Source organism: Netta rufina, assembly GCF_964035555.1.
Source record: "Netta rufina genome assembly, chromosome: 15".
Lineage (NCBI taxonomy): Eukaryota > Metazoa > Chordata > Aves > Anseriformes > Anatidae > Netta > Netta rufina.
The window spans coordinates 6,294,118-6,317,387 of NC_140138.1; the positions used below are offsets into that span (position 1 = coordinate 6,294,118).

The 23,270-nt window shown below is 43.6% G+C and overlaps 1 protein-coding gene across 2 annotated transcripts in view; it reads right to left on the reverse strand.

Annotated features, from left to right (window-relative positions):
• XPO6 (exportin 6) overlaps nucleotides 1–23,270 on the reverse strand; it is a 52,549-nt gene that overhangs the window by 15,058 nt on the left and 14,221 nt on the right. Inside the window, exons 3-12 of one of the 2 annotated variants that reach the window (XM_084295715.1) lie at nucleotides 22,343–22,455; nucleotides 19,262–19,459; nucleotides 16,620–16,779; nucleotides 16,142–16,219; nucleotides 10,542–10,995; nucleotides 6,980–7,106; nucleotides 6,126–6,235; nucleotides 3,662–3,770; nucleotides 2,799–2,888; nucleotides 547–616 (exon numbers count right to left, since the gene is read on the reverse strand). In XM_084295715.1, the coding sequence (XP_084151841.1) occupies nucleotides 547–616; nucleotides 2,799–2,888; nucleotides 3,662–3,770; nucleotides 6,126–6,235; nucleotides 6,980–7,106; nucleotides 10,542–10,995; nucleotides 16,142–16,219; nucleotides 16,620–16,779; nucleotides 19,262–19,459; nucleotides 22,343–22,455 (1,509 nt within the window). Of the gene's footprint in view, nucleotides 1–546; nucleotides 617–2,798; nucleotides 2,892–3,661; nucleotides 3,771–6,125; nucleotides 6,236–6,979; nucleotides 7,107–10,541; nucleotides 10,996–16,141; nucleotides 16,220–16,619; nucleotides 16,780–19,261; nucleotides 19,460–22,342; nucleotides 22,456–23,270 lie in introns of both variants that reach the window. The other variant, XM_084295714.1, reaches the window with a different exon arrangement.

A 23,270-nucleotide genomic window follows, 5' to 3' on the forward strand; every position in this document is an offset into this window, starting at 1 on the left:
TCCAAACATCCCAGACCTTTTACTAAAAAAGTAAATATATTCTGCAACAACATGTTTCAAAGAAAATCTGTTTCTTTCTACTGACCGTATCTAATCTTGTATTGTTTACAATTTCAGTAACAGGCTTGCCATTTACGTACCATCAGCACGCTGTCACCCAGTTGCCTCTGAGTTACTTCTGACTGCTAACACAGATCAGTGCTACAACATTAAAAACCCTGTGCATTACTACTAAACCTAGGATGTCTTAAGTGTTCTTCGGATCAGAATTACTTTTTTTTGGGGGCGGACTGCTGCATAGCTGCTCTCAACACCCAAGGTATCTCCCAGTATCGAGCAAGGAAAGAACCATACCAATACAAAATCATTATTAGACTTTTGTTTGCTATTGGAGTTTGACTGCTAAGTCATCACACACCATGTGTGATGGTAAGAATTTCAGATCCTCAACACAGCGAAGAGGAAGCAATACTAAAGCAGGTCTATAGTGGTTTTGCAGTCAGCTACTCAAAGAGTGAGGACTTTTTGCTGGATGGCGGTGGTTACCTGTTCCTGAAGTGACTACAAACTGCTGGAGTCCCAGATACACTTCCAAGTTATCCTGCAGAACTGGAAACTAGAAGAGAAAAAATGAGCATGATTTGGGGGCTTGGCAGTCAGTTAACACTCTACTATTAGTCTATTAGAGAACATTTTTCCTATTTCTCCCTAAAACCTTCAAGAAGACATTTGGAAGGAGGACAGGCCTGTTTTCTGGGCTATTTCTGCAGCTTATGTCTCTACAGGTGCTATGAAAACAATGACACGAAAAGCACCCTGAAGGCACTTCCCTGTGGTAGCTCTCCTTTTCCCACAAACACCAACCACCAGCCTCCCGAGCTAGAGGTCTGACACATCAGGGTTGGCATGGCACAGCATGCCATCAGTGCGAATGTGCAGCTGGATGTAGAACCCAGATCAAACAGAACAGGGGCACACAAGCAAAGAACAGCAGAGCCTGAAGCACTGGAAACTTGCACTGCATCCCATAGGCATCAGGTTCTCAAAATGCAGCTACCAAAACACTCAACTGATGGAAGTTGAGTTCAGTGCCTCTGACAGAACACAGAAGGGAAACACTGCAGCCACTCTGCTGGCACACTGCAGACTGCACCAAGAACAGCTGAAGTCCCAGAGGAAAAACAGCCAAGGGAACAAACAACACAGTCGTCATGCGTCCTGATCTGGGAACACAGCATTATCCTAACTCCATCATTCAGGACTGACTGCAAACATGCCTGTTCCTACTGATACTTCAGCTGAGTAACAGGTTATGCTACCCTGGAGAACATGTTGTACATAGACTAGGAAGCTTTCTGACCAGTGTTCAGCACCCAAGGTACTTTAGTGGTATTATTTGGGATTATTTGCCTTGTGCTTTAACGTATTTGCATGCATACAAATTGCATGGTAACCTTTTCGTTGTAGACATCTCACCTGAAAAACAATTTCCAACCTTTCACTCTGGCATAAATTTACTCATTTTCTATTGGCAAAGTCGCCACATTTGAAGAGTTTGGATTTATGAAGGTTCACTTGCACGTCAGCACAAGGAACTACAGCTCCTCATTACTCAGCATGGGACAGAATAACAGCAGCTGCTGGACTTTCAGTTATTGTTCCTGATGACCAGCCACTGCATTCAACATCACTGCAGAGACTGTTGTGAAAGGCATGCAAAACTTCTTGAACATCTCCCAGACCATCCAAGAATGAATACAGGGCTCAAGAATTCACTGTCACATTTCTAACATACTGTGCCTATTTAACAGTTGAGTGCCTGCAAGAGGAGAAATATTTAAAAAGAACAGATCATCTTCCTCATGTTAATGTGTTACTTTGAGGGAAGCCACATGCTCTTCACCGTATGACCCGTATGCTCACTGTGCTCACAAACAGCTGTTCCATTTGTCTGCCTTTTGCTAACTCATGCCATGCCACCACGCTGCAGAGGAACTTGACATTCGCATGAGAACTATTTTGCTCACTACTTTGGAGTTTCTAATAACGTGCTTCTGGTGCTTACTTCAGGTCAGGCATCTTCTACCTCCGTAGCAGTTCAATGTTCTCTGCTTGTTGACAACACGGCTCAGAGATCTAGGCATGCGCTGTCTCCAGTGGGGTTAATAGACTTGCTTTGAGTTCCCACTGCATATACCTGCCTTTTTTCTTGTCCAGAGAAAAGACCAACTCTGAATTTTGGACTCCACTGGCCTTGAAGCCTCCTCCTCAGAAACCCTTATAACGCTACAAAATAAGGCAACTTGTTCCAGCAACAACAGTGACCCTAGCTGGAAAGAAGCACTTATCTGTGTTTATCAGATATAATTCCCCACTGTCTGAGGCATTGTTTTCAGCATTTGTATCTAGCCTTTCATTTAAACAAAGATTTCACTCTCCTTAAAATCCTAACAACACATATCTATCCAATTCACAATGCTGTCTCCTAACATAAAGGCCAAGATAAACAGCAATGAATTATTTACACTTGGAGAGATGGGCACTTCCATAAAGCTTGGTGTCCAGCAAGTAGGTCTCAGACACTCACTGTGAAGGATCTTCACAACACCACAGCAAGAAATTCAACAAAGCCAAAAAACAATTTTTTGACTTCTAGTCTCTCCTTTCCCAAGCTTTAGCTTCTAAAAGCAAATCTCCCTACTTCTTTTGGCACCCTGGCCTCTGTGAAACAGCTTGCAATGAATTCCAGCAGTTGGTGCTCATTTCACGTTGCGCTTTTGGTTTGCATAGCTACTTACTAGTGTGGAGAAGGCATGGGTTGGCAAGAGCTCCATGACTTTTGCAACCACTTCCAAGCTCTGGCGCAAGTACCGCTGCCACTCAGTCTGCTGCTATGGGAAGAAACAACAAGGTAAGCACAGCACTTCCTGATGGAAACGGGTGGCCTTTTGTAGCTGGTCCCAAGCATCGAGCCCCAGCCTAACTCCTTTCCAGAGCCTGGCTTTTGCAGACACCCGGCTACTGGAGAGGTACTGCTCCTGAGCCTCACATGGTGCCAGACACCTGGCTGGGCACAGTTTTACTGTCTGGGCCTGCATGCCTCTATTTCCCTGGGGTGATAAGCCACAAGCATTCACTCGCGAAGCACAGTTACTGCACAGATGACTGGCATCAGTTATGTAGCACCACGTGGCTCTCTAATGCTCCAGTCTCTGACACTTCAGCCACCTACTGCTCTTTACTATTACTGTTATCGGTATGGATTGAGATATTTACTGACTTCAGAGAAATATGCTCAGATGAAAGCGCTAATATATACGGCTTAAAGCTTTTGTCTTGAAAAATCTTTGTGTTTACATTCCAAAGCAACCAGACACAGACACCCAGTGCCTCTGATAAACACAACATAGATACCTGCATTTTTCCCCATAAAAAACAAGTTAAAAACAAAGGTCATATACTTTCAGCGTAACTTAGGTGTATTTTTGATAAATGCATTTCATGCTTCTTTAAGCCTCAAAACCGACACAGAACTGAGTGAAGCAGCAGGTATCTAGCCTGTACTCCAGATCTCAAGCTTTGGGAAAGACATTCCAGGTGTAATGAGTGCAGCAGTTAATATCTGAACCTGCAGCTGCCCTTGTTCAACTCTGCTCCTTACATCATCATCCAGTGTCTCATCATCCAGCTCCTCCAGCTGTGCCTGGTTATACCTGAACTGGATTCGATTCAACACCTCCGTCAGCAACAGAACCAAGGCATCTTCGTACCTGTGACCACGGAGAAGACAACAGGAGTGTGATAAAGCAATTCTGCAGGGACTGCCGTGCTCACAGCCCTTCCAGCAAAGGAGAGATGTAAATCAGGTGACAGTTTAACAGGAGCCACTGCAAAGAGCCTGCAGCACAGCTTTACAGGCTTGTACACACAACATCAAGTAGAGCTTTGGATTAAGAGTAACGTGTCGCTTTAGGTCACAAGCTACCAGCAAGGAAAAAGCTTGTGGTAATATTTGATATCCCACTACCTCTGAGAGGGGAAATGGATAACCATTGGCTAAAGCAGCAGCCCAGGAGTACAAAACAGGCAAGGCAGCAGGAGCAGTTTTCCAGGAGGAATGGCAGCTGCCTGTGAACAGGAGGCACCAGCACCCTCTTACTGCTCAACCTTCTCCTCAGGAGCATGGCTGGTGCTGTACTTTCTGGGATGTGAATAAGGAACAGATGAAGGGGATAGAATTGCTGTCTGCCTACAAAAGGGGACAGCCCCTGAGGCTCTTTGTTTTGCTATCTTCTTCCCATACACAATTGGCCAATGAATTCAGGCCCTTGCCCTCTAAAACAAAGCCAGCACTTTTTCCACTTCCACTATAACACTAAGAATATATCAGTGAAAGACATCCTTTCATCTCAGGTACTATGCAGGTATGGAGTGCAGAAGATACTCCTTCCTCCATTGATCACATAAAAATAATACCAAGCTGTGACCAGTCACCTGACCATGCAACCATTTCTGCTGGCACCACCAAAGTCTGGGGATTTGGGATTTTGTTCTGTTCTTTTCTCTTTTCTTAAGCCACCTTCTTCAGAACATGGCTTGTCCCATGCAAAGATCAGTCATGCCCTTTTTAAAGTGAGATCAGGTTGGAAAACTAGGCGTGAACATCTACTAACAAAGATGCAAGGAATGATGCAATCCAAGCATCAGCCTCATCAGCTGCACCACCAGCGAAGCAGCTGAAAGCTTTCCGTGCAAGGTGGCTGAATTAACATCTTCTCTGTAGCCAGATGACATAACTCAAGATTGGGCAACTAATCCAGTAGTAGAACTGCAATGTGTACCAGATGCAGCATTTAAAAGCCACGGAACAGGAAATTTCATCTGTGCTCCTGTGGTGTAACCACACCCATATTATCAAACTGAGGCGTTTACGTCTTAAAGCACGAAGGAAGTCGTAGCTATATAAAGGTGCCATTAAAAACAGGTAGTTCTGATAAAACAGCACAACGAGCTTTAACCACTTCTACGTGTTTTTTTTTGTTGTTTGTCACTCTTTCGTGTGAAATATCTCCAAGAGAGACAGCTATGGTTTGTTTCAATTCTGTCCATAAGAAAATGCCTGATGGACGTGCATTACACACGCATTAGCCAGGTGAAGGGGGGCCAGAATGCCAAGGCAGAGTTCAACAGCATCAGGCAGACAGCAGCAAATCAGGCCCAAATTGTAACAAAGCTCAAATGCAAATACCTACTACCTGAGAAATTAAAAACACTCAGTTCCCATGCTGAAAGGAAGAGAGCTGTCTGGCGTAAGCTAGTTCCACATTTGTTCTTTGTGGTTATGACACCAGGCTGTCTTTCAGTAACTAACCACTTACTTATATTTAGTACGCTCCAGGGGAAAGCAGCTTTCTTCTGCAATTGGCTAAGAGCAATAAGGCACAAGCCACGGTGCCTTTAACCCTAACAAATTTGAACAAGATCCAGTATATTCACCAGGGATTTTTTTGGGGGGAGCAAAAAGACCCTTGATAAAATCAGAGAGCCAACTATTTCAGGAGACAGCACCTACAAAGGAAGTGCTGCCAACCACTGTTACAATTCATACACATCATTAGCTACAGAGGTAAGCAAGCAGAACTTAACTTTCAAACACAGCACCACCAGCATTTCTCAAACACATCCTCCATTTAAATAGATTTTAAAACCCCAATTAAATCTGAAAATTTCCTAAGTCGTTAGTTAGTTGTACAAGCTGTGTGTGAACCCTTACTACACAACTTACTCTGTAGTCTCCTCCTCTAGTATGAGCTAAAATGTGCTCTAAAATGTTCTAAAAATATGTTCCAGTTCTATTTTAGACTCCAAAGCTTTCCTCCTCTGGCTGCTAGGTTCACATGCAATATTTCTGTGACCTTTTTTCTTGCCTTAATTTGCTCAGCTTGAATTCTGTTCAATGAACGTGTGGTAAGCTCTCCAGTTTAAACTTTAAATGTTCAGTGATTTTTTGAAAAAAGCATTCTACACATGGCTGCAGTAAACAATAGCTTATTTCTCAGTATTTCCACAATGACCACAAGACCTTCTGCAGCTGTCAAATCCCAACTACCTTCCCGATTACTTACCTATTGAGTACTGCTTCTTTGTCTGCCAGACGACTTTTAATTTTGCTAGTCAGATAGTCCAAGAAGAGTGTCCAAATGTCCAAGCAAGAAAAGTAACCTTCATGGGTAGGCTGAAATACACCAAAGTTCATAATGACTCTCTCAAACTGGGAATAACTTCTTGCTGTACAAAAAAGTTTCTAGGAGGGCACTGAAGAGACTTGCAGCCTCAAGATGTCAAAAAATGAGCAAGAGCTTTGGCGCAAGGTAAGAACCCTGTGATGACAAGGGTTGTCTCAGAGTGAACCCATCTCATGGCTTGCTGCATCAACTTCTAGCATTTTATACATCTGCTTCCTGTTATTATTCACATATGATGGTGAACAGGACTGAACTGCATTATGACAGCTTCTACTGTAAGGTAACGCGTATCAAAAGCCAGTTTGTTTTAAACTGCAAAATTGAAGGATACAAAGAATGCTTCAGATACAGTAAAAGCAGCAGCTTCAGGAGAAAGAAAAACATCCCCAAACACAAAACAAGCCAGACAGATTTTTTCCAGACATTTTCTATTTCATGGGCTAGCAAAAAAAAAAAAAAAAAAGGTAGAAAAAAGTTAAACAACAAACAAGTTGTTCTTACAAGGTAACTACATGTGAACGCTGTCCCCAGCTAAATCCAGGAGCACATTAAGGCATTTCCAAGTCCCCAGCAATAATACTGGGGAAGTAAGTGCCAGTAAGACATCAGTTGTTTTTTTTTTTCCTGAGCTAGCTTTAGTATCAGCTCCACTGACAAAAACAAGCTAGCCCTGCTGTACAGAACAACAGGACAAGAAGAACAGACGCAGGAAAAACAATGTCACAAGGCTGTACCTGATGAAAAGTGTATTTGAACAACAGTGCCAGAAATTCAACCACGGGAAACTGGGAGTAGGATTCAATTCTTCGTAGATGGACGCTCACAAAGAGACGAAGAAAGTCCGTAAACTTCTCAATGTAGCTACAAGGGACAGAAGAAAACACAATTAAGAAAACCTGAAGGGTGCCACAGGAAAAAGCAATTTCATTGAAACAATCATAAATTCACTCAAAAACCTTTCATTAAAAAAGAAAGTTACAATTAACAGCCAGTAGAACAATTAAAATATAAAGCCCTGCAACAATTACCTACAGGATGGGCAACCCTTCCTTCCATTAATACCTGAAACAGCAGAAAAGACAGTCTAGTCAAAAGCAACTTTAATATTCAGATAAATATAATTGAGTTTAGTCAGGCCTGCAAATAAACACAATCCCTCCCACCCTAGAGAAATAAGTACACAATAGCAAGTCTGATCATACTGATATATACAGGATTAGTCATAAAAACTGTACCACTGAGGAATTCAGCTGAAAGCAAGAAGTTAATGCACAAGTTAACAATACACGTGTTAAAAATTTACTATGGTAGGGGAAGAGACACACAATTTAGAGCTGTAAAGGACCGCTTCTTATGCAGTGCATGACCAACTATTATCCTGAAGTTTCTCAGCTGAGCCCAGGCTTTTGTGACTGAATTAGACAATAAAGACAAATCTTCCTCCAGAGCATGGGACCATACAAAATGAAGATCCAAAAAGAAGCCTGCTACCAAAATTGCAGGAGTCCAGCAAGAGCACGACCTCGGTGCAAGCACAGAGGGTTCTTAAGTACAACACTGGGGAAAAATTACAACGGGGTAAGCTGTTGTGGAATAAAAACATGCCGTGCACAACACAAGCTTCCTCAGGGTTAGAAACCATCCTCATATGGATCTAAACACAGAAGAATGAAGCACTCCATCTGTACACAGGACCAACGCATCGCAACACGATACACGAACAGCAAGAGCTCCAGCGATCCAGTGACAAGGCTGTGGGCAGAGCAATTTGTCCTTCCCATACCTTAAGAGTTCTGAAGTATAAGAGCACTTCAAGTTTTTCTTTTAAAACAAACAGCAAGTTAGGTTTAGCGCAGTTTCAGACACAGTTGAGCAGATTTGGTTTACTGTTCTGCCTCCTCTCCCCTTCTGCAAATGCTGGTTTGAAGACAAACGCTCTAACCACAAGTGATTCAAGTCTGGAAGCACTGCCAGCTAACAGAGCTGCAACACTGCTAGTTATTATAAGCCTACAAAAACCATAATATACTTTGAATATGCAAAAAGACTACGTGAACTTTTTATTTGACACTGCCTGCTTGACAAGAATCAGCACAACATGCCTGACCACTGACCAAAGGCATCAAAAATAAAAGATAGCAAAAAACATGCATCCAGACCCAAACATTTCCTTCATTTTTTTTCATTTTTATTTTCTGAAGAGGCTCTGACCTGAGACCAGTGAAACTCCTACTTGGCACCTAGCTCCACACACCCCAAAGCCCATAGTGCAACCTCCACGCCAATGCTTCTATCCATACCAGACATTTTCCACTCCCATTTCCAATATTTTCACATTTTCAAGTTGAAGCCAACACAAATAAAGCAAAAGACAGTTCACGCTTAATCTTCTATTCAGCAGTAGAATCTATTCAAAACCACACTGATTTCGTAACAAGACAAAAGGAATCACTGCCACAAGAGGCTGGGGAAAAACAGATCTATGGCAGGCAAGCTCTAATGACGGCGATCTAATGAAGTAGGGCACTTTGACCAGCACCAGTTTTGTTTAGGACTTCGTTAGTCCATCTCAAGAAGATGCATTCATGTGAGAAGTTCTTTAGTTTTGGATGTAAAGCTAGGAACATCCTCCTATACAAGGCAAAGCCATTTCTACAGTGAGGACAGAGTGAGCAGAGAGAGCCCCATTCCTGCCAAAGTCAGCTAGATTTTTCCAAGCAGTCTCCCCAGAATGTCTTAGTTCCATCCGTGTTTCAGACCTCAGCAACGAGTGAGGAGGATTCTTGTAAGTAGAGATATCAGATCTCTGGATAACATGTATAAGCAGCAGAAGGTAACGGGACAGCAATATGATCTCAGTAAAAGCCAACACAGCTACATCCCTTCCACAGTTTGGTCACTGAAGGCAGCTTGCTGATATTTCCATAGAAGAAAAAGGAGTTACAGAGGGCATTTCATTTACTGCAGGTTTACAGGACAGCTTCTGTGGAATTCAGAGTGTGACCCCTTGCTCTCTGTGCACATATCCCATATGCAAAGGTAGCAGATTTCCACCATGTAAGACATTATTTTTAGGAAGCAAGAAGTACTGAAGTCAGAGTAAGTCGAGAAGCAAGCAAGCGGAATTCACTGTTAAGCTGAAGTCACAACTAATCTACATCTATTATCATCAGTGTATTTAAAGACATGGAAAACGTTTTTACAGAAGAAACATGCAAGTCATGTCTACAAGAAGACCCACAGTTGATTCCAAATTCGGTTTTATACCTGAGTGAGTATCAAGGTGAAAAAAAATCAAAAAGCTCAAAAATCTTTCTGCTGCATCTTTGTCCAGCAGCACCAGAAATTTATTTCCATCATTGTGCATCCACAGCAAGATACCGAGCGCGCTCACACTGACAACATATCTGTCAGCATTAGCACCAGTCTGCCTGTCCTCCCATCGCGAGCGCTCGCACAGCGGGCTGGCAGTGAAAGGCAGCATCGAGTCATCACCTCGTCCACCACCCTGCCACCACGTGGATCCAACCACTCAACACAACAGCAAGACAAATCTCACTTTCTCTCCTACAAGCAGGATATATCCGCCATGAAAGAGTCAAGCTGTTTCAGGCAAGGAGCACGGCAGTGGCTTTCTGGAGAACAACCAGACCACGCAGCCTCCCAAGGTGCTGCCACTTCCCCTGCTGCCTCCAGCCACGCACGCAGGACAGCCTGCGTGGTGGAGCCATTCACCACTGCTGTGAATGGAGTTCCCAAGGCTGTCTTTCAGTGTCGTTTAAAAAACAAAACAAAAAAAAGAGTAATCAAAAGTTGTCAAATCTCAATGAAGGGTACGAAACTATTTCTCTTTTCTTTCAAGTCATGACTCGCAGAATATCTACCCACTCTTTGTATGGTTGAGTTTAAGACAGAGAAGGCAGATACCGACCAGCAAAGGGAATACTGCAATGCCTTTACCTCACTGTGCCTCTTCTGTTGTTCTGTTACAACTGAATGAAGGGCAGGTTCAGCTCTTGTGCCACCTCAGACCTGCAGTCAAACAGTAACGAACGGGGAAAGGGGAGGAAGAGGACAGGAAAGAATACAAACCTGTACCACCACGGTCACTTAGCAAACTTAGCCCCTTACCAGAACCTTACCTGTGGGCACCTACCTTTCTGCCTGCCTCCACCAGCACAGAACTCTGAAAAAAAGGTGATTAGACACACCATGCATGACCGCAAATTAAGAAAGACTGTCCTTTAGAAAGCAAGAGGCCCTAGCACAGCTACTTAGCTGTTTGGTTTCTCTTACCTTTCATCCAGTTCCTCTAGTCGGCTCTTCACTGTGTGGGCATTATTCTCCTTGGTAATCTTCTGCAGGAGGTAGAAAGTCTGCTGGAACATCCGTAACAAATACTCCTCAAACTCCATAGGCACGCAGTTCTTAGACATCAGTTCATTGATGCAAGACATGGCCAAGACGCCAAGTCGGCCACGCTCCTGTCCCAACACCGAGTTCTGGCTGCTGCCATTGACAGAAGACATCTTCCTAACGCGAGTGTCGCAGCCGAAGCGAGCAAAGTGGAAAATGGTGGTGAGGAGTGACGGGGTGATACTGGTAGACAAAGGGATCCAGCTGAAGAGGTGTGCCAGGCACTCCAGTGCCAGGGAACAAATATATTCACTTTCCGTGTCAAGGATGGGGATTGGCTGGTTCAATAATTTGGCCGCACTGGGACTCTGCAACAGGCTACTTAACAGGTCACCTAGGGGAAAAAAGCACATCTCTTATAAATCAAGGCGATAGCTTCAAAAGGTGCGACTGCAAGCCGTAGCTATAAATCAAAAGCCATCAGAGCCGCTGGCACACAATAGTTAGTGCACAAAGATTTGTCCAAGCTGAACTAGTGATTTTGGTATTCTGGAATTTTCTCCAGTTTTTGTACAGATTTCACATGTCAGGTCAGAGGAGGTGCTGAACAAACAAGTTCAAGTGGCAGCTCTGTCCTGTCCTTTAGCTTTCCTGAGAAGCACACATGCAGCGTTTTGGAAAAGATAATAGCAATGCCAGGGGGTGTATTTTAGGGATTTCTTACAAAATTTATTTCCTTCAAAAGCTTGAGCATCCCTGCTGTAAGCTTGCATTAGTTCTCTGGCACATCCATATTATACTGAAACTTGGCAGAGTTGCTGCTGCTTGCATGTGACAGCTTGTGGATTATAGAAGAGCAGATGTACCGAGTGAGACCAGAAACCTGCTTACTGAGAACAGGGCCTGTCTGTTCCCGGAGTGACCAAAGACCCATGGCAAGCACATGTGAGATCCGTCAGCCTCTGGCCACTTGCAGTGCAAAGGTTTCCTGAGCCAGGTGGGGTTTGAGGAATTCTGCACAGCCTCTGAGGATTTGTCTTCCATGGGTTTAGCCAGGCTCCGGCTGAAGCCACGAACACTTCAGATACATAGCATCCTGCTACAACAGTTTCACAGCTTAACTCTATATAGAGTAAGGATGGCTTTTGTTTGAAGCCTGTCAACTCGACTTCTTATACCAAACAGGGAAAAATAATTTTTCCATTCATCTCCTTTTCACTCGGTATCTTCTGTCCCAGCTCCTCACTCTCCATTTGAAACTGTACCTTTCTTATATGGAAGAAACTCAGTATCGCCTTTATTGCTGCTCCACAAAGCCTCCATTTCTGTTCTACCCCCTTGATAGAGAAGACCAGGACTGCAGCTGCTATTGAAGATGTGGGCGAGCTTACATCCACGCAGCACCTCAGCAGTTTTTGACTGCTGTTGGTCTGAAGTTCTCGTAAAATGATCTCGTGCAACACTCAGAAGTTAACCCTGGATGCTGAAGGTGAGGTTGGAGCCTGCAACTCAGCCTGAGCTAAGTATTGCTCTCCCTGCATCACGTTTCACTTTGCTAGCCCAGAGTCATGCAGGATCCCCCTGCCAGTCTCCAGTTGTACCTCCTTTCCACCCTTCTGACTGCTCAGTGCTGCCAGCAAGCCTCCTCGTCTCTTCACCCAGCCTTTTTGGCAGGTCTCTCAAGTACGTTCGTGTGCACAGCCCCAAGCAGGACCCCACAGGTGACCTCCCCCCTCACTGCGAGGGCTGAGCATTTCCACTTACCTCTCGTCTCCTACCTTCTGCCCAATTAATCGTCGCAGGGACTCCCCTTATGCCCAGTGAGCCTTTGCTTTTGCAAAAGCTTTTAGCGAGAAGCTGCGCTGAAAGCTTTATGAAAATCCAAGCAGATAATGCCAGCCAGACTGCCCTAACTCACCCACTAACTCACAGACTTCCAGACCACACGCTGGAAGCCTATTTCTTTTCCCCAGGTTACTCGATGCCCTTCTCTTCCCTGCGTGCAAACAATCTCTTCACCTTTAGAAAACCACAGGCACTCGCTCCATGACTGAATTTAGAGTTCTCCCCCAAAAATCCAGGTAACTTTTTTGAAAGCGAAGTGACCCAACGCCCCTGCAGGATGAACACAGCGGGGATGATTTACGGAGCTATTTCCAAAGGACTCAGAAGCATGCATGATGAACAGGCTTCTCTCACATCGCCATTTCTCATCAAGATAGATGTCCTACACCACTAAATTCATAACTCCCTGCCGTACTTTAGCATTTTTTCCTCCTCCTCTCCAGAAATTTGAGGCATCGTGCTCCTTCAGATGAATTAGATAACCCTGCGCTTAGCCTTGGTATTACAACAGCCGCCGTCGCAGCACTCGCAACGAGACGTGTGCTGCAGCACAAGGGCTGCTTTTAGCATGTTTACAGAAGCAGACATGCTTCTTCCAAAAGGCCTTCCTCCACGAGAACCAAAGATCCTGAGCTGTCAATACACCAGCCACAAAGTGCAAATTAGGACCCTTTAATTCAAAGCAATTGGTCTGAGTATTTTGCACCCAGTTATTTCACTGAAGCTCAGAAGCGGAATTTAAGCTCTATTTTGTACCTGTGCGAACAGGAGATAAACATTTCCAACTGCATTCATGCACCAGGAGAAAAACCTCAAGGGAGAGGGGTTAGGATGGTGCTAGCTTTGCAGAAGCAAACATTTGTGCTACTCATTTGTTTACCATACATGAGTGAAAACGCCTAAGGAAGGGATTCATCAAGTAAAGAGATAAATCACTCAGACAACATTTGGAGGATGGGAGATTATTGCTGAGTAAAGTCTCTAATGATCCAATAGCCCAAACGTTTCCCAACACAGAACACAGTTCCTTTGCTTCAGTGGTATACGAAATGAGTTTAATATGGTTTAAGTGCTATTTAAGAACTATGCAAGACTTGTGAGTAACCATTTCACTTTGCTTCCTTTGTTGTGCAGGAAAGCATAGTTTTTAAGTTCCTGAAGAGATTCTGGCTCTGACAGAAGATATCAAACATTTATATGGACTTCTGAAGCTTATTCTACTTTTTGGAATACCTTTAATGTCTCCTGAACATAAGAAAAGGAAGATGGCCTTATCTAAGCTATGGAGGAAACAACAAAAAACTTTAATCATCATCTGTAAACAGAATACTTTGCATAAATGTGACTCATATGTAAGCAGCATGCACGTAAGAAGATTTGGTCAGTGTTGATTTCACACATTTTTAGGGGAGAAAAGCAATTAATTCATACAGTGCAGAATTTCATGGCAAGGTGCCACCAAACCCACATTTGCCCCGCAGGTCACCTCTGAACCCTGTATTTTATTTCTACCTGCAAACAGATCGGTAAACATGCAATGCCACAGCTGCCACTCACTGCTACTGGTTGTGTGTCTGGCTTTAAAACCCTGCGTTCTCCTTGCTAGCAACCCCAGCAGTTAAAAATCTTGAAAATACACTGCATGAGTTTGTTCATTCTCATAAAAGAGAGAAGACCCAGAAATAAATGCATCGTAATTCCCACGTCGAGAATTATAATCTAAATCCCCATGAGATAAGAGCACAACCAGATGAAAAACTGTCTTGGCACCAGCAATATCCAGCAGCTCACTGAAGAACCAAGAGGACATTTCAGGCAAGCTTCTGCTGAATTTCTTCCCGTGATTTTGCTGCAGTACCCAGTTCTGCAGGCACGGCCTTGAACATGACTGTATCAAACAGCCTTCTGCAGGAACGCACAAGGGCTCACTGAGCGATTCAAGCTGTTTGGTACAAATAGAGCATCATTAGCAGCCACTGAGTCACTTGCTGCCAACTGTGTTATGCTAACATGAGTCAGCTTTTTACCTTGGAAGACACTGATCTTACTCAATGCCACAGCACCACGGCACTGGGGCACTTGCTGGCAGCTCCCACTCCAAGCAGCAGGCTCACTCTTGCCAAGTGATATGCCAGGTTCCGTGTGTTTCTTTTTTTCTTGTTAATATTATTTTTTTTCCTATCTTTTGTTAACTACAGCAGGATTTCCCCGCTAAAAACAAGGTGATACTGCTTTCCATTTAAGACTTTGTATTTTTAATGTAAATATCAAAATGTCTTAAAGCTCTAAGGAAAAGAAGCACTTGAAATTCTGGTGAAAATTTTAACACTAACAAAACATTAACAAACCAAACACTAACATTAACCAACACTTAACAGGGACAGCTGTCTGAAACTAACTAGTACAATCTGGCACAAGAAAGCAATCAACAACTTTCAGTTCACTGCTTAAGGTCCTGCAGACAGATTTAAAGACAAAATAAGGTACCTTAACACCTCGTAACAGAACACACATGATTTGGTATCAGTGTGACCCTGGAGAAAAAAAGTAATGGATCCTCAAGTGTTTCATCTTCTCCCTATGCACAACCAGACACTACAGGTTTCCAGACCATAAGCCTTTCATTTTTCTTTGTTAAAAGCAGACAAGGCCAAGATCAGAGCTTTTAAAGAAAAATGATTTAACTGCATCTTGGTATTTTTTCCTACTTCGTATTTCTGAGAAGGACTAAAAACACCACATGCTGCTGCACAATTCGTGGGTGAGCTGAATGCAACAGAGGCACCACAGAAACTGGTACTCATCCAAACTGCCTTCTCACCTGGGGAGACCCTCTGCACTTACAGGTATCCCTGGTACAGTGGTAACAGGGTAAATGAAACGTGCTCTGAGTACAGGGATACAGAAACACACTCTTTTTCAAAGGTAATTAATACGAATTTAAATCAGTATAGATAAACAGCCATGCAAAAGCCTGAGCAGGAAGGTTTCCCAACACATATATGCCCAAAGCCCTAGGCTTTTCTGTTTTAATTTAGAGAGCAGTTTTGCTCCACTCCGCCTTTTGATATACTTAGAGCTGAAAATCACAGATAAATGTGCATTGGGTTTATGGGGCAAGGCTGTGGTACCAGGGAGTTACAAGGGTGGCCGCTGTGAGTGGAGTCCCGTAGTTTTAGTTTCTCACTGCTCTAGTCTGTTAGCAATAAGCAATACAAAATATTAATCTCCCTACACTGAGTCTCTTTTGCTCAGGATGGTAACTGGTGAGCCATCTCCCTGTCCTTATCTCAACCCTTGAACACTTTTCCATTGTGTTTTCTCCCCTTCTTCCTTTGAAGAGGGGGAATGAAAGAGTAGTGTAGTGAAGTTTAGCTGCCTACCCATGTGAAACCACCACACAATGCCAACTCACTGATCTATCAGCGTTTTGAACTGATGCTTCAGAAAGCTTTTGCCATCTGAGAACAGGGCTGTCCTGAATGAGGCACCATTTGCAAGTGGGGCATCCCCTGCAATAGAAATTGCTTCTTCAGGTGAAGCTTGCCTTTCTGACCAGAAATTGTTGGACTACGAACAAGTTTAGGAAAAGGTTAAACCATAAGGGAAGGAATCTACTCGATATTGCAAGTTAAAGTGCATGGAAATAATATTATGTAGCTTAAAGACAAGTACTCAGCTTCAGCTGTCCTTACCACTTTCTCCTGAAGTTGGGGATGGTGGTGGAGTGGCAGCAGTAACGCTGTGTTTGTCCCATATGCTCTCCAAAATACCTGGCCAAAGAGATATTTTTCAGAACAGACTGCTAAAAGACAGATTGATCTAACAAACATACTGGAGACAGAGCGCTCCGCTAAAACACATCTTGAGTGCTCCAACAAGGAACATTCTGTACAAGAACTCAGTAAGTTTTTCAGGGTCACTAAGAGAAGACAATTTCAATCCCTTTATAAAGAGGAGGACGTGTGCAGCTATATATCTACTTTGCTACACAAGCTTCTTTCATAGTCTTTTGACCCAGTCACCCAACAGTAGAGTTGAGCTTTTTAACAGCAGGAGTGGTCCTATATCACCCACACCTTGCCTCCCTGCACTGTGAACATGCAGGCTTGCTATCATAGGGACAGTGAAGGAAGACAATTGCTTCAGGGCTGCAAGCCCACCAACTCATACCTGTGAGGAGCCCAAGCACTGTTTGCACCTGGTCCAGGAGCAGCTTGCGTAACTCTTCCTTCCGGGCTACGCTAAGATCCTCTCGCGGACATGCCAGTTCTTCCGAAGTTGTTTTCAACATTATCAGCCCCAGAGGAGTGGTCACAGGAGACTGAATTAACTGAGAGGAAAAGGCATGAATGCAACATGTGATAACATTCTGCAGAACTGTCAGATCACAGAAAGGAGATCAGTAATTGTATTGGCTGTTTACAAGCAAGTATCAGTTCCCCTGGTTTGTAGCAGTGCATGTTGAGGGAAGAGAACTGCAAGTATTGGATTTCCTGAGACATTAATCTATGTTGCAACAGTTCAAGCACCATGGGAATCCTTGGGGTTTCGAGAGAGCTTTCATAATGCCATTGCACACATTCTCTGTTCCAGCATGTTTACCAGTAACAGTTTGTTCCCCTTGTTTACTGCCTTCTGCTGACATCATCACTTCTCAGAATTGCCTCAGCACCCGGGAGTTCACCACGTAACAGGGCTGCTGCTGAAGCCACGCTCAGACTGGGAGCCTGCACCATCAGCCAAACAGTTCCCCCCTATCCCCCTCCCCCCAAAAAAAGTTCTTTCCAATTGCAGACAGACAAGTGCAGCCAGTACTGGATGGCAACAGAACGCAGGTAAGGGATGTAACCTCTCCTTGCATTTGCATCACATCTCATTCTGGAAATCACATTTACCCTAAAAAGAATGATTTCCACCATGTACAGGATGCACAGGAATAGGAGCAGAGAAAGCAGTGATTTTTGCCTTCATTAGGCACTGGGACATTACCAACACACTCAAGTGGGAAAAAGTTTTATTTTCAGCTGGAAGACACTGCTGTTCTCTTGACCTGAAACATCCGAGTGATTTATGCACTACTCCCTCTAGAAGAAAAAAAAAAATCTAAAGCCAATCACAATTATTGCAAGTAATTCCTGAAGTCATAAATTAAACAACGCAGGTTGACTTCAGCTCACTGGCCCACCAGACCAGAGACAAACTGACTTAACATTGCCCAGGCTACACAGTTTGGTGAAATATGCTGGGAAAAAAGCCATCTATAAGCTCTTAGTCTAGATGTACATCACTCTGGCCTTCAGAAAGGAAGCACAATGGCACAGGAGCAGACAGCTGAAGGAAGTTAAACATACAGCTTGTTAGTGAATTAAAAGATGACTTAACATCTCCTCTCATAATATTTTCTGACAAAGCCAGGAAGTCTGGCAAAACCATGCCCTGGCACTTCAGTAATGTTAGATTTTGTACCTCTAAAGCAGCAGCATTAGAATTACTGTTTCTGCATAATGACAGCACAATAGACCAAGTTACTTTTCTTCTCCATTTCCCTAATGGCTCAATAAAACTTTTAGAAACTACTTAGAGGACTGCGATACCAATTTACTGCTACAGAATCTAATAATTGCTTCAAATGATCTCGGAAGAAGAAAGGACTTGTGCAACTCTCAAGTCTATCTAGCACAGGAGCAGAGTGTTTTGCTTTTGCTCTTCACTATTTTGGGATCCTGCAGTTGAGTATTAGTGCTTTTCTTCCCATTCCTCTCAACGTTTTTGGAAGGCCTCTGATACAGAAATTAATTTATAGCAACGTTTCCCTCAGAAGCTGAGTCTACAAGGAGAGGCTTAAAGAAAAATTGATATCCGAAGTGGGCTTGCAAGCACCTAAGATAGCCTCCAAATGGCTAGAAGAGCAAGTAGAAGCTCAGAGAGCATTTCAATTGCAGATCCAGATAAAACCAAGGCCAAAACTGTAAATGTAGACAGTTGTCTTAAATTACTTATTGTCAAACTGACAATTCGGGAAAAAATTGCAGTGTGCTGCACTACATGATTACAGAGCTATTTGAAAAGAGATTACTCCAGTAAGTAACAAGCTCGGTTTGCCAAGTCTGCATTTTTTTCCCCCCAAATTTTGCAATTAATACTAGATCCATTTGTCTTAACAAAAACTCCTGACACTTTGGGACCTTGATTTATTTCAATAATTGCCTTGTAGTTTGTTTGTGGGCATAGCTGCATTCAAATCATGTAATTATATCAGCAGAAAAACGTGGAGCAGCACCTCAGTTTAGGCTCAGCCTCTACGCCAATTATGAAGGATTTGGGGAGAACTGGAAACCAAGCACTCAAACCCAAAGAGGAGGGTAGCACCCGCCTGGCTGGGCTCCAGCAGCAGGGAGCTGTTCATCTGATCCAAATTTCACTGTGAAGAGGCTGCATGTCAAACAAATATTGTTCAAACTAGCAGCACTGTCTCAGCCAGGGCCCTCAAACATACTTCTCAAACACCCCAGCAGAATTCAGTTAGTGCCTTCACATGATGAGGTGCCAAAGCTTTTCAGGGTAATTTGGTTAATAGAATTAAGTGGAAAAAATCTCTAACAGCTGCATTCAGAAACTTCACTTTCAACATAACACTAGAAAGATGTATAATACGTAGGAAGCCATGGGCCACTTGAAAATTAAAGGAAAAGGAATCAGAGAAGGAACTTTGTTTTTCATGCAAGTATTTAATCTTCAAGGGAAGTCACTATTCAAGGAAACAAATTATGGCCCTCTGTGAATGAAAAGTTTTACCTTTAGAAGCTTCTTACCTGCAAGATGTTAGTGAAGAAGTCATGGTAGAACATGGGCCAGTCCTGTCGGCCAATGTCCACGATGACTTTGCAGAGCTTGTTCCTGATGAAGTAAGGCAGAGTTTTGTGGTGAGCTAGCAGGAGTTTGGGCAGGCAGCTGCGGATCTCCATTTTGTCTTGAGATGGGACCCCAAGCCACATCTTATTGATCAGGTTCTGGAAAAGAAACAGACCTTCACAGTGAGCCCACCTGAAACATGCTGATCTCGCGTGCTTCACCAAAATTAAGCAGTTAGGTGTCTGAGTAGGAGAACCTTAAAAGGCTACAGCCTTCAGAGCCATCCGTGTCCCTCACTGACCAAGCACAGGCCGTTAATGGGCAGACCTGCAGATGAGCAAACCAGCAGATATTAGCAGATTAAGCAGAAGATGGCTCTTTTGTTCCAGCTCTGACACACAGCTTCGCTCTCTGGGCAAAAAGCTGAAATTTCAGATGCTGGGACTGCCCTCAGCCCTAACCCTGGCATCTCCAGCAACACAACCACGAGTGTGTGTGAACACACGAGCGTGTCTAGGCACAACTACAGCAGCTTCACCGAGGCCACGGACCCAGTTCCACTAACTTGGAATAAGCTTTGCTACCTGATGGGGTACTTGGGCAAACGAAGCCCGTGATAGCTCAGGCTAAAGAGCAAAACTCACTGAGCTCACCCCTCTAAGCCACACAGTGTACAGGAGAAAGCTCGAACAAGGAAATAAGAGCCCAGACCCACCACAGCACTATCAGATTCACCCCTCCAACATGAGATGTTCACAAAAGTCTCAGTGCCCTTTCAAAGGGCAAAGCACAGCCTTATATGAGGTAGAATAAAAAAAAGGGAAGCAGGTTTGGCTTTAGATGTCTCTGGTGCCACGCAGGTCTGAGGAAGGTCACCTCTCGAGCGGACTTTGCAGAGACAGGGCATCACTTTACCAGAAAGCTTTTAGGCCACTTAAAAAACAGGCAAAATCCCTAAGAAGGCAGAGTTGCAAATTGCTTTCCTGCCACGCTACAATCCCATTTAGGGACTCTGGAGCATTAGTAGCTGAGCCTCGAAGGATAACTTATGTAGGAGGCCTGCTCCAGGGGCGCTGCCTGCAGCCATCTGCAGCCATCTAGCCTGGAAAATCCAGCGCCAGGAAATACTGTGTGGTGCTTTGCTGTGGGAAATAGAAGGCTGGGCTTGTGGTCAAAGCAGATTTAGTTCGCAAAACTGTACAGAGGTACCACTTCAGAGTGTAGAGGAGCAGGTTTATGTGTGTATATATCTATATGCCTTCTATATGGCACATACACCAAGCATCTCAGAGGTTACTTTCTCCTCCCCTATAGGAGATGTGGAAATACTACTTAAAAGCCAGCAGTGACCCAACCAAATGTGAGTTCCTCACTGCTAGTCCACAACGAGAGTTTCTGAAGTGCCCATAAAACTGGAAGATGCTTCAGCTTTAATATCCATCCCTTACTGCCCACGGAATTTGTCCACTCAGCTGGCCTGAACACAGCCGCTTTCTCCACCTGGGAAACGTCCTGGGGAAGGCATTGTCTTTTCCAAAACCAAGCAGAAATAATTCACCTAGAAGGGGGCCAGGAAGTTTTGATTCCAGATCTGCTGTGGACTTTCTAGACGTTCTTGAAAATACAGCATCCTCCAGAAGTTTGGGGGATGAGCCTTGTGTTCATAAAAAACATGGTTTTACTGACAATCAGCACAGACCCAAAGGCTATGACGAAGGCTCAGGCGCAGACTGACCCAGGACTAGCCGAATGCAGTGCCACAGCAGTTAACTTTGGAAATTCCAGCTTCTCAGTGGAGAGATCCTAATCTCTCAGCTGAGCTGTGAACTCACTTCCCTCAGTTTACACACGCACAGTGATTCCTTTGTTCTGCTTAGTTCTGGGCACAATTATTTTCAGTACTACTTTACCCCCCTCCGCCTCTGCCCTAGAGCACCAGAGGCTCAGTAATCAAATGTTTTCCTCTTCATGAAAATCGATTTAATTATTGCAGGCTGCTGCGGTTTGACATCCAGCCCCAGAGCAGGGAACAACTCCCGTATCGTTTCTGTCACGAACACCGCTTTAGGAGAGGAAGGATCGCCCAATGGTCTTAGGACACGGCAGATTAAGTTTGCAGCCCCACTTCAGGCTCCCTCCCTTTGCAGCCCCAGATAAATAAATAGAGCTTTGTGAGTCAAGAAGTCAACAACAACACGGAGACATCATTTGTCAAAACAACTATGAAGAACGGAGTTGTTTGCTCTATCCATAAAGTGGCCCAGTGCAAAGGGTATAAACACTCCTTGAGTTCAGAGCAAGGCTCGGACTGCTGATCCAGCCCAGAACAGAGTGCAGAGGCAAAAAAAAAAAAAAAAAAAGACCAAATTGAGGCATGACATTGACCAAGCCCCAGGACATCAGCAGGGAAAGACACTGCATGGCTCGCTGAGATATCAGCTGATAAAACAAAGCTTTCACAGAATAATTTAGTTTCTTCAGTAGCTATACAGATCAATATTCAGGCTTTTAGCCATTAACTTTGTTCCCTTTATAAGCAGGTAACAAGTGGGATGCGGTCTTGTAAGAGCGACCTTCCCTCTACAACTAGCACATAAGCTTGTGGGATGCAATTCAGAAAAGAACATCAGAAAAATAGATGTCAAAAATAAAAGAAACTTTGTTTTCCCTCTTAGCATTACAGTTTGCAGCAGCTAGTAGGAGGTAATCATACACATATTTCTGACCGTAAAAGAGTATAAAAGCAATAGCACTCTTAAAAGCTTTGTGCAGAAAACTCAAGCAGCCTCTGAAACTGCAGGCAATTTGTACTGAGAGATGCCAGGAAGTTAATTCTTCAATTTGTGTACAAAGATTCATATTCTCCTACCCTAAGCCTGCCATTAAATAACCTCTTTAGGAGAAAGCAATAAAAGCAAGCTTTATCACTGTACTTATTAGGGTTGCCTTTTCAGACAAACATTTTCAAATAAAATCGATTGCCATATAAAACTGCATCAGACACGGAAAATGCACCATGCAGGCAACAATATCCATTTTACCTCAAACACGGTCAAACTGTACATCATCACGTAGTCATTTCTTGTACTTGACAGGAAATAGAGGCAGAATCTCCAGGCTCCTATCTGCTGGGCAAAATTATTTAAAAGCTCCTCTGAAAAAAAAAAAAAAGTATTAAAAATACATTAAAGCCCAATCTGTAAACAGATTCCTAACAACCTATGTATAGCACACCGAGCTTAGAAGATACCCCATATTCAGAGCAACTCAAACAACCAGGGGAGGAGGGGAAAAATCATCCTCAAAAGCATTAAAACCAAACTAACAACAGGCTTTCATGAAAACAAAATAGGTATGGCAAAAATTGTGTACTCTGAAATGATAAGTGCTACACCAGACTCATAGCTGAGTATTAAGACAAGCTACTCAAAAATCATTTGCAAGCACGACTATTCTAAGTGTAAGAGCCCAGTGTTGGAATACCAGGTCCCTGTGAAAGACTGCAAGCATTTCAGAACACATACAGCATTGGGAAACACTCGTTTCAATGCAATTGCTCTGAGAGACATTGATTTTTTTGCAAGTCAGCATAAAAAAACCTCTCTGAACACTCAGATGCAGGATATGGTGGTAATCTCAAGTCAAGTGACTACACACCCAACGTGGCACAAGGAAAAGCTGCAAGGGCTGTGCTCTCCAGGCTAACCAAGTGTAAGTCATAACCAGCGAGTTCCTTCCCTGCAACTTGACCAGGAGAGCAGGGGGATGCTGAAGATTTTTTACCTTTCCCACAGCTCTGCCATTTCAGCTTCTAAGCAATAAAAATTTAAGGAAGAGCTAAAAAATAAAAAAATTAAGATGAGGTTGTGCTTTAATAAATGCAACAAGCTTTAATACATGCAACAAATCCAAAAAGCTCCTGAAAAAATGAAGGGACTGAAAAACTACTCCACAAATCCCAGTTATCAG